This window comes from Nerophis lumbriciformis, linkage group LG29 (assembly GCF_033978685.3).
Source record: "Nerophis lumbriciformis linkage group LG29, RoL_Nlum_v2.1, whole genome shotgun sequence".
Taxonomy (NCBI): domain Eukaryota; kingdom Metazoa; phylum Chordata; class Actinopteri; order Syngnathiformes; family Syngnathidae; genus Nerophis; species Nerophis lumbriciformis.
Genome location: NC_084576.2, coordinates 26,582,389 through 26,597,734, shown reverse-complemented (window position 1 = coordinate 26,597,734; position 15,346 = coordinate 26,582,389). Strand labels below are relative to the sequence as shown.

The window sequence follows — 15,346 nt, the reverse complement described above, 5'->3', positions numbered from 1 at the left end:
CCCAACCATGGCACCCACCTGTTCCCAATAAGCCCGTTCACCTGTGGGATGTTCCAAATAAGTGTTTGAAGAGCATTCCTTAAACTTTCTCAGTCTTTTTTGCCACTCGTGCCAGCTTTTTTGAAACATGTTGCAGGCATCAAATTCCAAATGAGCTAATATTTGCAAAAAATAAAGTTTTCCAGTTTGAACATTAAATATAAATAAATATAAATAAATATAAATAATTAAAATAAATAAAATAAAATAAATAACAATTAATATTAATATATTAATAAGGATTGTATTCTGTTTTTTTTTTACGATTTACACAAAGTGCCAACTTCACTGGTTTTGTAGATCTATACTGCTATACAAGCTGTACACTGACTAATCCAAACCACAACCAAGTTTACTTTCGACAATATTGTCCCCTGGTTGCAGAAAAGTGAGAGGTGGACTCATTTTTCATATCATAGTGATACTGAAAAGTCATTGATATCCCTTACCCCGTTTTCCTCCTGCGGCTCGGGCTCTCCTTTACTTGAGAGAGAACTGTCGTATTCCTCGTCCTCCTCTTCATCCGATGAAGGTATGAAGTCATCATCTGAGATGACATCATCCACCTCGACAGAGCTTCTGTTTAGAATAAAAAGGAGACATGTTTGGGTAAAAGGGATTAGCTGATTGGCAACACTAAATTGGCCCTATTGTGTGAGTGTGAGTATGAATGTTGGTCCCAGTGCAGCTGGGATAGGTTCCAGCCCCCGTGCAACCCTGAAAGGGAATTTCGGTATAAAACGGATGGATGGATGTGTTACCTTTAAATGTGAAAACGCACATCTGTGTAAAAATGAGCTACCAAAGTTGGGTCTCATATTTAAAAGAGGGACGTTGTTTTCTATTTAAAAAAAACTTTCCAAGTCAGCTGATGTTGCAGCTGCAGTCTGGCCGCAGCACATTCCTGACACAGCCAGAAAAACAACAACAATTCATGACGATTATCCGCCGCGTTGCACAACATCACACGAGCCTGCCGCTCAAGTTTGTTTATGCAATTTTCAAAAACATGTCTTCACTGGGGCTCTCAAATGTTTTTGTTGTGGAAACACAAAACAGATTTCCACGCAGGTTTTTTTAAAAGACATGGAGAGGGAAAAGCGGTACAAAATGGATTGATGGAGGATGACAATTTGTTTTACTCCTTATATAGAACACCTCAACAAATAATGCATTGACATTGAATTATATTGATATTAGGTAAATGTTTATTTTTAGAATATAATTTGTATGATGAGTTTAGGGCAGGGGTCGGCAACCCGCGGCTCCGGAGCCACATGCGGCTCTTTGATCACTCTGATGCGGCTCAGCTGCATACTTGACGACCCTCCCGATTTTCCCGGGAGATTTCCGGATTTAGGTGCCTCTCGCAGAAATCTCCCGGGATTAATACTCACGACTTTCACCCTAACAATAATAATACGGGCGTGCCATGATGGTACAGCATTTTAGCACCCTCTACAATCTGTACAAACAGTGTGCCAGCCTAGAATTTTGTTGTATGGAGCTTCTGCTTGCACAAGTGACAGCAAGGCATACTTGGTCAACAGGCACACAGGTTACACGGACGGTGGCCATATAAAACAACTTTAAAACTCTTACTAATAATGCCCCACACTTTGAACCAAAACCAAACAAGAATGACAAACACATTTCGGGAGAACATCTGCACCTTAACACAACAGAACAAATACCCAGAATCCCATGCAGCCCTGACTCTTCCGGGCTACATTATACACCCCTGCTACTACCAAACCCCCCGCCCCAGTGCTCGGTTGAGGTGGGTGGGGTTTGGTAGCGGGGGTGTATAATGTAGCCCGGAAGAGTTAGGGCTGCATGGGATTCTGGGTATTTGTTCTGTTGTGTTTATGTTGTGTTATGGTGCAGATGTTCTCCCGAAATGTGTTTGTCATTCTTGTTTGATGTGGGTTCACAGTGTGGCGCATTATTAGTAAGAGTGTTAAAGTTTTTTATACCGCCACCATCAGTGTAACCTGTGTGGTTGTTGACGAAGTATGCCTTGCTGTCACTTACGTGAGCAAGCAGAAGCCCCATACAACGTGTGGCTGGGCCGGCACACTGGTTGTAGTGGGCGCTTTATGCTGTACCTTCACGGCACGTTCGAGAGAATAATTGCCCTGAAATTTGTAGTCTGCCGGAAAAGTCGGGAAGGTTGACAAGTATGACGCTGTCAAGCGCCATTCATATAAAACTTGCGGGCTACACTAACATTCAATTTTCATATTAAGGTGTGGGCTGCATGTCTGAGACCCCTGGTTTATACATAGCACAAAGCAAGAAAAAAAAACTTTGTATGCAGTGTTATTTCATTTTAATTTGCAAAAGATTTTTGTGGCTCCCATGGTCTTCTTTAATTTGTGAAACTGGTCAAAATGGCTCTTTGACTGGTAAAGGTTGCCAACCCCTGGTTTAGGGAAATACTGTGTTTACACTATATTGCCAAAAGTATTTGGCCACCCATCCAAATGATCAGAATCAGGTGTCCTAATCACTTGGCCCGGCCCCAGGTGTAAAAAAATCAAGCACTTAGGCATGGAGACTGTTTCTACAAACATTTATAAAATAATCTCAGTGATTTCCAGCGTGGAACTGTCACTTTGAAGTGCAACAAATCCAGTCGTGAAATTTCCTCGCTCCTAAAATATTCCAAAGTCAACTGTTATTATAAGAAAATGGAAGAGTTTGGGAACAACAGCAACTCAGCCACCAAGTGGTAGGCGGCGTAAACTGACAGAGAGGGGTCAGCGGATGCTGAAACGCATAGTGCAAAGACTTTCTGCACAGTCAGTTGCTACAGAGCTCCTAACTCCATGTGACCTTCCAATTAGCCCACGTACAGTACGCAGAGAGCTTCATGGAATGGGTTTTCATGGCCGAGCAGCTGCATCTAAGCCATACATCACCAAGTCCAATGCAAAGCGTGGGATGCAGTGGTGTAAAGCACGTCACCACTGGACTCTAGAGCAGTGGAGACGCTTTCTCTGGAGTGATGAATCACGCTTTTTCATCTGGCAATCTGATGGACGAGTCTGGGTTTGGAGGTCGCCAGGAGAATGATACATTTCGTGCCGAGTGTGAAATTTTGTGGAGGAGGAATTAGGGTGTGGGGTTGTTTTTCATGAGTTGGGCTTGGCCCCTTAGTTCCAGTGAAAGGAACTTTGAACGCTCCAGGATACCAAAACATTTTGGACAATTCCATGCTCCCAACCTTGTGGGAACAGCTTGGAGCGAGCCCCTTCCTCTTCCAACATGACTGTGCACCAGTGCACAAAGTAAGGTCCATAAAGACATGGATTACAGAGTCTGGTGTGGATGAACTTGACTGGCCTGCACAGAGTCCTGACCTGAGCCCGATAGAACATCTTTGGGATGAATTATAACGGAGACTGAGAGCCAGGCCTTCCCGTGTGTGACCTCACCAATGCGCTTTTGGAAGAATGGTGGGAAACTTCCTTATAAAACACACTCCGCAACCTTGTGGACAGCCTTCCCAGAAGAGTTGAAGCTGTAATAGCTGCAAAAGGTGGACCGATATCATATTGAACCCTATGGGTTAGGAATGGGATGGCACTTCAAGTTCATATGTGAGTCAAGGAGGGTGGCCAAATACTTTTAGCAATATAGTGTATTTTATTTACATATTTAAAACCCCTCCTAAACCATGGGAAGTACTGCAAGAGAAGTGTTTTTTGTTTTGGTAATATGGAAATGTGCTGATCTACTAAGCACGCTCTAGTTGTTTTAAATTCAACCTGCAGCACCAAATGCAACTCAATGCATTAAAAGCAATCACACACACACACACACACACACACACACACACACACACACACACACACACACACACACACACACACACACACACACACACACACACACACACACACACGTATACACAATGGCACGCTTACAATGGCTGCTGTGAGTCATTTCTGTTGTTGAGCTGCTCAACGTGTTTTATAACATGTTGATCACTTTGAAGTGCAAACACACACACACACCGCAAAAGTAAGCTACTCTAAGATAAGCTGTGGAAAACAGAGTGTACAGTTTCAGAAAAAAATGTAAATCCTGCTCCTGTGCCTTATTCTAATTCACCGCAGCAACACATTCATGTACATACACGTATAAATACTGAGATGCCTAAAAGTAGCGCTTCACTAATTTTCATCTGAATTCTATGTTTTTATTACAATTTGTGTATAATGTAGAAAACCCAAAACGAGTGAAGTTTGCACGTTGTGTAAATGGTAAATAAAAACAGAATACAATGATTTCAACTTATATTCAATTGAATAGAATGCAAAGACAAGATATTTAATGTTCACACATTTTTTCCCCCAAATAATCATTAACTTAGAATTTAATGGCAGCAAAAAAGTTGTCACAGGGGCATTTTCACCACTGTGTTACATGGCCTTTCCTTTTAACAACACTCAGTAAACGTTTGGGAACTGAGGAGACACATTTTTCAAGCTTTTCAAGTGGAATTCTTTCCCATTCTTGCTTGATGTACAGCTTAAGTTGTTCAACAGTCCGGGGGTCTCCGTTGTGGTATTTTAGGCTTCATACTGCGCCACACATTTTCAATGTGAGACAGGTCTGGACTACAGGCAGGCCAGTCTAGTACCCGCACTCTTTTACTATGAAGCCTCGCTGTTGTAACACGTGGCTTGGCATTGTCTTGCTGAAATAAGCAGGGGCGTCCATGATAACGTTGCTTGGATGGCAACATATGTTGCTCCAAAACCTGTATGTACCTTTCAGCATTAATGGCGCCTTCACAGATGTGTAAGTTACCCATGTCTTGGGCACTAATACACCCCCATACCATCACAGATGCTGGCTTTTCAACTATGCGCCTAGAACAATCCGGATGGTTCTTTTCCTCTTTGGTCCGGAGGACATGACGTCCACAGTTTCCAAAAGCTATTTCAAATGTGGACTCGTCAGACCACAGAAAATATTTACACTTTGCATCAGTCCATCTTAGATGAGCTCGGGCCCAGTGAAGCCGGTGGCGTTTCTGGGTGTTGTTGATAAATGGCTTTGGCTTTGCATAGTAGAGTTTTAACTTACACTTACAGATGTAGCGACGAACTGTAGTTACTGACAGTGGTTTTCTGAAGTGCTCCTGAGCCCATGTGGTGATATCCTTTACACACTGATGTCGCTTTTTGATGCAGTACCGCCTGAGGGATCCAAGATCTGTAATATCATCGCTTACGTGCAGTGATTTCTCCAAATTCTCTGAACCTTTTGATGATATTACAGACCGTAGATGGTGAAATCCCTAAATTCCTTGCAATAGCTGGTTGATAAATGTTGTTTTTAAACTGTTGGACAATTTGCTCACGCATTTGTTGACATCCTTGTTTGTGAATGACTGAGCATTTTATGGAAGCTGCTTTTATACCCAATCATGGCACCCACCTGTTCCCAATTAGCCTGTTCACCTGTGGGATGTTCCAAATAAGTGTTTGATGAGCATTTTCTCAACTTTCACAGTCTTTTTTGCCACTTGTGCCAGTTTTATCGAAACATGTTGCAGGCATCAAATTCCGAATGAGCTATTATTTGCAAAAAATAACAAAAATTCTCAGTTCGAACATTAAATATCTTGTCTTTGCAGTCTATTCAATTTAATATAAGTTGAAAATGATTTGCAAATCATTATATTCTGTTTTTATTTACCATTTACACAATGTGCCAACTTCACTGGTTTTGTGGTTTGTATATTGTCGTGTGTGTGTATAGAACATAGATGTACATCAGCTTGTAACGCACACTATTGACACCTATAGGACTGGAGTGGAACAGCACAGATATTATTATTATATTAATGTGTCGTTTATTACCTTAAGTGTGTGAAAGCTGGGTGATCACCTAAAATCTACTACTTTTTTGCTACCTTTCGTGCAGACTACTGCCACATGCAGGACTGGAGTAGAACTACGGAGAGTTCATTTGTGTCTTTATTATGAAAGCTTATTTTTTACACTGAATTTATGTAACAAAATGTTTCAAAATTCTGCTTGTGTGTCCAAAAATTTGCTGTTTCAAAAAGCAAGACTCATTTCTCTTAAATTAAGACTGAAGCAATCGATCCTGTCTCAGAACCAGCCAATGAGGTGTCAAGTTTGAAGTCACATGACACGGGTGTTGCAAAACAGCATAAAAAAGGCAGTTAACTGGGCTCTGTTGGCATAATACAGCAACATCAACTTTTCAACGCGGCCCACTGGATAATTTCAAACTATATAAATGATTCCATTGGGTAAAATCTGCACTTTTGAGTGACATACGTGTCATGATATGCAGCTAAACTGACAGTGATACACAATGTGACCAGCAGGTGGTGCTAGATAATGATGTTCAGGTGAGAAGAAGACGATGGCTGTAGATTAGAGATGCGCGGATAGGCAATTATTTCATCCGCAACCGCATCACAAAAGTCGTCAACCATCCGCCATCCACCCGAACTAACATTTAATCAAAACCGCACCCGCCCGCCATCCGCCACCCGCCCGTTGTTATATATCTAATATAGACGATGCAAGGCATTAGTGAGGTTATAAAGCTTTTGCCTGTTAAAGAAAGGAGACTGATCCAATGCAGCAGAGACATTCAATGCGTGCCACGCTGTCACGGCCCAGACGCACACCAGTGCGCAATCATCTGGGAGCCGCGCTGAGCGCACCTCCAAGCGCACTCGCACCACTCAAACTGCTGCAGGCAGCTGCGTTCTATCTTGTTTTAACATCCTGTGGCACTCTTCTGGGATCACGGCGGACGAAACTGCTCATGCTCAGGGTGTTTGTGGAGATTCGGGGTTTTGCACAAATGTGATGCACCATGTTAGATGTCCCGGTTTTGTGACTGTCGTAGATATAAACAGCGTCACAGCTCTTGCAAATCACGTATCCAGCATTACTATCATCCTGATTTACAACCTCATAAAAACGACTCCACGCTGAACTTTTCTGGCCTTTTTTTCCCCTGGTCTTTTGTATTCCTTTTTTTAGTTTGTCGCGTACCACGTTTGCTGCCGGCGTTGCAATCTCTTTCTTTTTTTTCTTCTTCTGTTGTGGCATATGCTGCAGGTGCCTGCTCGTTTTTCGTATGTGGGTAACATCATTTAACTATGTATATATATTTCCGAATTGGTTTAACTGCCACCCGCCTGAATCTATTTAAAATCTAATTTTTTTTTATTTCAACCGCCCGACCCAACCCGCGGATAAAATCCAATTTTTTTTAATTTCAACCGCCCGACCCGCGGATAGTCCGCGGACTCCGCGGTTGTGTCCGCAAACCGCGCATCTCTACTGTAGATGTTTGGATGCATTCATGGAGGGACGAGTAAAAGTTTGAGCATGAGCAAGACAAAGTTTGGTCATTAATATATGAACAACACACTACGGTAACCATAGCAACAAAGATATTATATCCAATAAGTGGATGGTTTTGATCTTTTCGCCTTTATTTTTCACCACGCTTTTGCCTGATTATAAAAAAGCTTGTCGATCAAGACGGTGGTTTGCAGTAAAAGAGCAACGTTCATGTAGTTTAAATATTCAATGTTTTATCGTTCATAGTTAAAATTGTAAACCACGTTCATGTACATTCGAGTGTGTTTCAGTAAAAAACTACTTTAGTTATGTTCCTGAATTATATGACTTTGTATATTATATGTTATATATTATAATTATATATACAGTAGGGGTGTAACGGTACGTGCATTTGTATTGAACCGTTTCGGTACGGGGGTTCCGGTTCGGTTCGGAGGTGTACCGAATGAGTTTCCACACGGACATATTGAGTAGCGTAACGCACGTTGTGTAAACAATGCACACCGAGGCACAACACACGGCATGCTAGCAGCTAACGGGCTACGATAGACGGACCATACGTCCTCTTTTCACCGGACATGTCCTCTTTTGCGGAGCTGTCAGGGCGGAGTTTCTTAAATGCCTCAAATGTCCGGCATTTTGAGTTAGGGTCGCGTGTATTTTCAATGTACGTTCAGGGTTAAGAAAGGGTTAAAAACAAAACAAATTGTGTGCGCAGCAGCATTGGTGAGGGAGGGGCAGAGACAGAGAGAGAGAGAGAGAGAGTTATGATAAACGTGCATGCGTCGCCAGGCTCTGCTTTTTATCCATAGATTTATCAGATTTAATTTTTTATTATCTATAATAGCAGGGGTGTCAAAAGTGTGCCATTTGCGGCCCACAGCTAATGTTTTAAAGGTCCACGGCACATTCTAAAAATACTATTAAAATAAACAAAAACATAACAAAAGTGAAATAAAAAAGCTTAAAGGTTAAATGTAATTTAGAAAAAGTTGCAATGTTGACTAATACAACAAATGGGGGGGGGGGGGGGGGGGGCACAGGTCCGGTGGCCATGGATGGGGTGCTGGCTGTCCAGAGTCGGGACCCGGGGTGGACCGCTCGCCTGTGAACATCTCTGCGCTGCTGACCCGTCTCCGCTCGGGATGGTGTCCTGCTGGCCCCACTATGGACTGGACTCTTACTATTATGTTGGATCCACTATGGACTGGACTCTCACAATATTATGTCAGACCCACTCGACATCCATTGCTTTCGGTCTCCCCTAGAGGGGGGGGGGGTTACCCACATATGCGGTCCTCTCCAAGGTTTCTCATAGTCATTCACATCGACGTCCCACTGGGGTGAGTTTTTCCTTGCCCTTACGTGGGCTCTGTACCGAGGATGTCGTTGTGGCTTGTGCAGCCCTTTGAGACACTTGTGATTTAGGGCTATATAAATAAACATTGATTGAATATTGAATCAAAATCAATGTTATTATGAATTATTGACCTATCCAAGGTTCCGATTACTTATCAAATATTCAACTAAGAAACATTTTTTTAGAGGAAGATTTTGCAAATTTGGTAAATAAATAACCCAAAAATTTACATTTTGTTGTTTTCTTACTGTACCGAAAATGAACCGTGACCTCTAAACCGAGGTACGTACCGAACCGAAATTGTTGTGTACCGTTACACCCCTAGTGAATATAGAATGTGTGATTTACAATACAAACTACGAACAATAAAACATTGAATATTGAGAATGTGCTGCAGACCACCTCCTTGATCGCCATCTTTTATAATCGAGCAAGAACAACAACGATGCAACAAACACAATGCAAAACATAAACGCAAAGGGTAAAACACATCCACACATTTGACATAATATCACTGTCCTGCAGAACTTTGCTGTAGAATTCTGCCCCTCGCTACGGCTTTTTTGCTCCGTAAACTAGTCCCGCCCACTGTGCCCCACTCTGTTCGTCCCCAACGCTTCATATATGTCAGTCAAAAGTGCAGATTCTAATCATTGGAATCATTTCTATAGTTTGAAAATATCCAGTGGGCCACGTTGAAATTAGGGCTGCAACAACTAATCGATTAAAATCGATTATAAAAATAGTTGCCGATTAATTTAGGCATCGATTCGTTGGATCTATGCTATGCGCATGCGCAGAGGCAATTTTATTTTTATTTGTTTTAAAAAAATTTTTTTTTTTAATAAACCTTTATTTATAAACTGCAACATGTTTAAACAGCTGAAAAACTATAATCAAAATAAGTATGGTGTAGGGATGTCCCGATCCAGGTTTTTGCACTTCCGATCCGATACCGATATTGTTTTTGCACTTCCGATCCGATACCGATACTGACCGATACCGATACTGACCGATACTGGCCTATCCGAGCATGTATTACAGTTTAAAGTTATTTAGCCTACTTAGTTGTCAGAATCATGTTGAAAAGGGTTTTAGTAGTCTTGATAACAACTAGCCAGCTGAATTAGGGGAGTTTGAATAATACACAATGGTTGGTAACAAGAAACTGGCCTGTTTATTCAAGGATAAACACAAAATAGACAAAATTATACATGACAAACAGAAATGGCATCATTGAACTAGGGCTGGGCGATATGGCCTTTTTTTAATATTGCGAAATTTTAAGGCCATATTGCAATACACGATATATATCTCGATATTTTGCCTTAGCCTTGAATGAACACTTGATGCATATAATCACAGCAGTATGATGATTCTATGTGTCTACATTAAAACATTCTTCTTCATACTGCATTAATATATGCTACTTTTAAACTTTCATGCAGAGAGGGAAATCACAACTAAAAAAAAAATCACTATTTTTTTCATACGGTGTTGATTTGGAAATGTTTGCCTCTGCATTTTGATGGTGTGGGCGTGTGGCACCGAATGGAGATAAGCGTCTCGACAGACGTTACAATATTTGAACAATGAAACAATGAACAATGAAAACTGTTTTCTCTGTCGTGTCCGTGTGTCGAAAATTGTTATGCGCTTATTTTTTTATTTGATTTTGTGCGTGGCATAGATTTGCCGTGCGCAGAGGACGCTTGAGCAGGCGCGCACCTTAGCGGCTGCGCTAGCATCACAGCTAACGTTAGACATGCTGCTACCTCTCTGCTGGGAGAGGGCGTATACGTATGTGACGTATGACATGACAGTATGTGACGTGTGTAAGAAGGTGCGCTCGCTGTCTGTAAGAGGGAGACACAGGAAAGAGTGAGAAGAGCCTGTCGTGTAATGCCAGCAGCTAAAAGCAACTGCGTGAGAATCCACAGACCTGTGGATGTGTTGAAGGTGTGCTGGAAAATGCGGAACGGAAATTAGGGAGCAGCAGAAAAGTGGAATGTATTATTTAAATCGGTGCATGGAAAACACGGACCGGAGTTTTTTTTAAACTGGATCTGGATAGGCATTTTCCCATGCCTTGCCGATACGCATTTTTTTGCAAATATCGGCGGCCGATCCGATCCAAATATCGGATCGGGACATCCCTAGTATGGTGCCAGTATGCTGTTTTTTTCCTAATAAAATACTGGAAAGGATAGAAATGTAGTTTGTCTCTTTTATCGGATTATTAATCGATTAATCGAAGTAATAATCGACAGATTAATCGTTTATCAAATTAATCGTTAGTTGCAGCCCTAGTTGAAATGTTAATTATGTTGTCCAAGTAGTCCAGTTAACTGCCTTTTTTAATGCAAGACCCGTGTCACGTGACTTCAAACTTGACACCTCATTGGCTGGTTCTGAGACAGAATTGCTTCAGTCTTAATTTACCGGAAGTGACTCTTGTATTTTGAATCTACAAATTTTTTCGACACTGACTTTTTATACACTGCATTTTTCCACAGTGAATTTTTGAAAAAAGAAATCAAAGTTTGTGCGTTTGAAAAAAAAAAGAAAAAAAAAAGATTACAAAAACATGCACCTGGGGATAGATTGATTGGCAACCCTAAATTGGCCCTCGAGTGTGAATGTTGTCTGTCTATCAGTGTTGGCCCTGTGATGAGGTAGCGACTTGTCCAGAGTGTACGCCGCCTTCCGCCCGAATGCAGCCGAGATAGGCTCCAGCACCCCCCGCGACCCAGAAAGGGACAAGCGGTAGAAAATGGATGGAAGGATTATTACTATTAGGGTTGTATGGCATACCGGTACTGGTATAGTATCGCGGTACTAATGAATCAAAAACGGTACTATCCTCTGTTTGGAAACTACCGGTTTCCGGGCATGACGGCGCGTCGTCACGTCATGACATTGCTGGTTTTATGAGTAGAGGAGCATGTTCGGCAGCGCACACAGACAGAGTACTTACAAGCAGACACAGTGTGTAGACAGAAAAGGGAGAACGGACGCATTTTGGTCTAAAAACTAACGATAAAGGTGAAACGCCCACAGGAAGAGGTACTTTAAGACTAGAACGTCCGTTTGCAGTCTGCAGTGTTTTAGCTACTTCTAAATCACTAATCCTCGCCTCTAACAAACAAAGTACGTTTCTTACAAGTATCATTATCAGTGGAGGACGAATAATAGCTAAACATGCTTCACTACACACCGTAGGAGGATACAATAGCTCACCGCTAACAGCAAGCTAGCACCATGAATGTAAACAAATGCCATGGGTGGATCTACACCTGACATCCACTGTAATGATACCAAGTACAATAGTGTATCTAGTCGATACTACTATGATTACATCGATAATTTCTTATCTTCACAAAATCTTTTAAATTTCATATTATGTTTATAAGCTCAGGAAATACGCCCCTGGACACATGAGGACTTTGAACATGACCAATGTATGATCCTGTAACTACTTGGTATCGGATCGATACTGTCGGAGGCAGATATTTACATATATCCGAATTTAAGTGTTACTTCTTTTATTTCATAATCATATTACAAAACAGCTAGTGTTTTTCTTCCAATTGTGGTCTTTTGGTTGTCTGCAAAAAACTGTGTGCTTAACCTTGAGTGAGGAATGTAAGAAAGAGAGATAATGGGCATGTGTTTTGGCTGGAGGGACATGAGTGCGAGGGTGGGAGAGAGAGAGACTTAAGAGGGGAGAGGGTTTTTCGGGGGGGGGGGGCGATTGAATGTGCTATGCTGGACTGGTCTCAATGTATATGCAAAGCTTTGCAAATATATTACAAAATACCTATTCTGTCTCTGGTGGTTTTTCTACTTAGCTTTAAGTGTCGTAAAGAGCTTGAGAGCGACTTGTGACTTTCCTGGGAGGAACAACTGGTCCAAACGCAACAATACCTAAATTTGTGGTATCATCCAAAACTAATGTAAAGCCTCCAAACAACAGAAGAATAAGTGATTATTACATTTTAACAGACGTGTAGGTAGAACATGTTAAAAAAGAAAATAAGCAGATAAACAGTAAATGAACAAGTGATTAATAATACATTTTTACAGTTTGTCCCTCATAATGTTGACAAAATAATAGGTGTACAAATGACACAATATGTTACTGCATATGTCAGCAGACTAATTAGGAGCCTTTGTTTGTTTACTTACTACTAAAAGACAAGTTGTCTTGTATGTTCACTATTTTATTTAAGGACAAACTTGCAATAAGAAACATATGTTTAATGTACCCTAAGATTTTTTGTTAAAATAAAGCCAATAATTCCATTTATTGTGGTCCCCCTTATTTAGAAAAGTACCAAAAAGTATCGAAATACATTTTGGTACCGGTACTAAAATATTGGTATCATGACAACACTAATTACTATATTTTCTGACTACATTACTGTAGTGCTTAAATTGTCCTCGAAATAATGCTGAGAAGAATATCGTTTATCGACAATCATTTGTGGGACAAACTATTGTCCCGCAAAATGTATCGTTGGCAAGAGCCTCCGATGAAGCGTGCGACATATTCTGAGAGCAAGACAAAAAGGTAAACATAGCTCATTGGCCACTTCATTAGGTACGCCTGCACCATCAAAAATCAAGTTGTATGAAAAATTGTGCCTTCGGAAAATAATAATGCTCAATTTTTGACGGTTGAAATGTTAAGAATTCAACAATACTGTATGTTCATCACTAGAGATGAACATACGATAAATGCTTTAAAATATAATATCGGAAATTATCGGTATCGGTTTAAAAATGATCGGTATCGGTTTCAAAAAGTAAAATGTATGACTTTTTAAAACGCCGCTGTGTACACGGACGTAGGTGAGAAGTACAGAGCGCCAATGAACCTTAAAGGCACTGCCTTTACGTGCCGGCCCAGTCACATAATATCTACGGCTTTTCACACACACAAGTGAATGCAAATCATACTTGGTCAACAGCCATACAGGTCACACTGAGGGTGGCCGTATAAACAACTTTAACACTGTTACAAATATGCGCCACACTGTGAACCCACACCAAACAAGAATGACAAACACATTTCGGGAGAACATCCGCACCGTAACACAACATAAACACAACAGAACAAATACCCAGAACCCCTTGCAGCACTAACTCTTCCGGGACGCTACAATATACACCCCCCGCTGCCCCCTAATAACTCCCCGAACCTCAACCCCAACCCCGCCCACCTCAACCTCCTCATGCTCTCTCAGGGATGTCCCAAATTCCAAGCTGCTGTTTTGAGGCATGTTAAAAAAAATCAATAATAAATATGGCAGTGCCATGGTGGCATTTTTTTTCCATAACTTGAGTTGATTTATTTTGGAAAACCTTGTTACATTGTTTAATGCATCCAGCGGGGCATCACAACAAAATTAGGCATAATATTGTGTTAATTCCACGACTGTATATATCGGTATCGGTTGATATCGGAATCGGTAATTAAGAGTTGGACAATATCGGAATATTCATCACTGTGGTTGCAGTTTGCAGGGGCTACCGTTACGAACTGGCTCCATGGGACAGACTACAAGCACGATAATAGAATTTTGTTCAAGCCAACCTGAACATTGGTTATTTTTATCCTGGATCTAATGTTGGACCGATTAAATCTCAAGGTTCCAACCAATTGCCTCCAAACACACTTGGGAGGTTTACAATTAGAATGTCATTATCATCATCATTGGTCCACCCACTGAGTGGCCATACCTGAAAGGCAAACATGCCAAACTACCCAAACAGGAATCCAAAGAAGAATGCGGCATGTCACCATGCGACACAAATTAGGGTCAATCGACATTCCATTCACGCTGATGGCGAGAGGAGGTGACCGAGGCCTTTCTGTGCAACTTAACCTTACAATGAATTGATTAATGTGGACCCTGACTTAAAGGGGAACATTATCACAATTTCAGAATGGTTAAAACCATTAAAAATCAGTTCCCAGTGGCTTATTATATTTTTCAAAATTAAAAAAAATTTTTTAACCATCACGCAATATCCCTAAAAAAAGCTTCACAGTGCCTGATTTTAACCATCGTTATATACACCCGTCCATTTTCCTGTGACGTCACATAGTGAAGCCAACACAAACAAACATGGCGGAAAGAACAGCAAGCTATAGCGACATTAGCTCGGATTCACACTCGGATTTCAGCGGCTTAAGCGATTCAACAGATTACGAATGTATTGAAACGGATGGTTGTAGTGTGGAGGCAGGTAGCGAAAACGAAATTGAAGAAGAAACTGAAGCTATATCGGTTTGAACCGTATGCAAGCGAAACCGACGAAAACGACACGACAGCCAGCGACACGGGAGAAAGCGAGGACGAATTCGGCGATCGCCTTCTAACCAACGATTGGTATGTGTTTGTTTGGCATTAAAGGAAACTAACAACTATGAACTAGGTTTACAGCATATGAAATACATTTGGCAACAACATGCATTTTGAGAGTGCAGACAGCCCAATTTTCATCAATTAATATATTCTGTAGACATACCCTCATCCGCGCTCTTTTCCTGAAAGCTGATCTGTCC

General features: G+C 41.2%; 1 protein-coding gene across 1 annotated transcript in view; it reads right to left on the bottom strand.

Moving 5' to 3' along the window:
* The window catches only part of LOC133572005 (FYVE, RhoGEF and PH domain-containing protein 6-like), an 80,305-nt gene that overhangs the window by 51,504 nt on the left and 13,455 nt on the right, over positions 1–15,346 (bottom strand). The window contains exon 3 of the mRNA XM_061924609.2: positions 489–618. Coding sequence (XP_061780593.1) covers positions 489–618 — 130 coding nt within the window. The remainder of the gene's footprint in view (positions 1–488; positions 619–15,346) is intronic.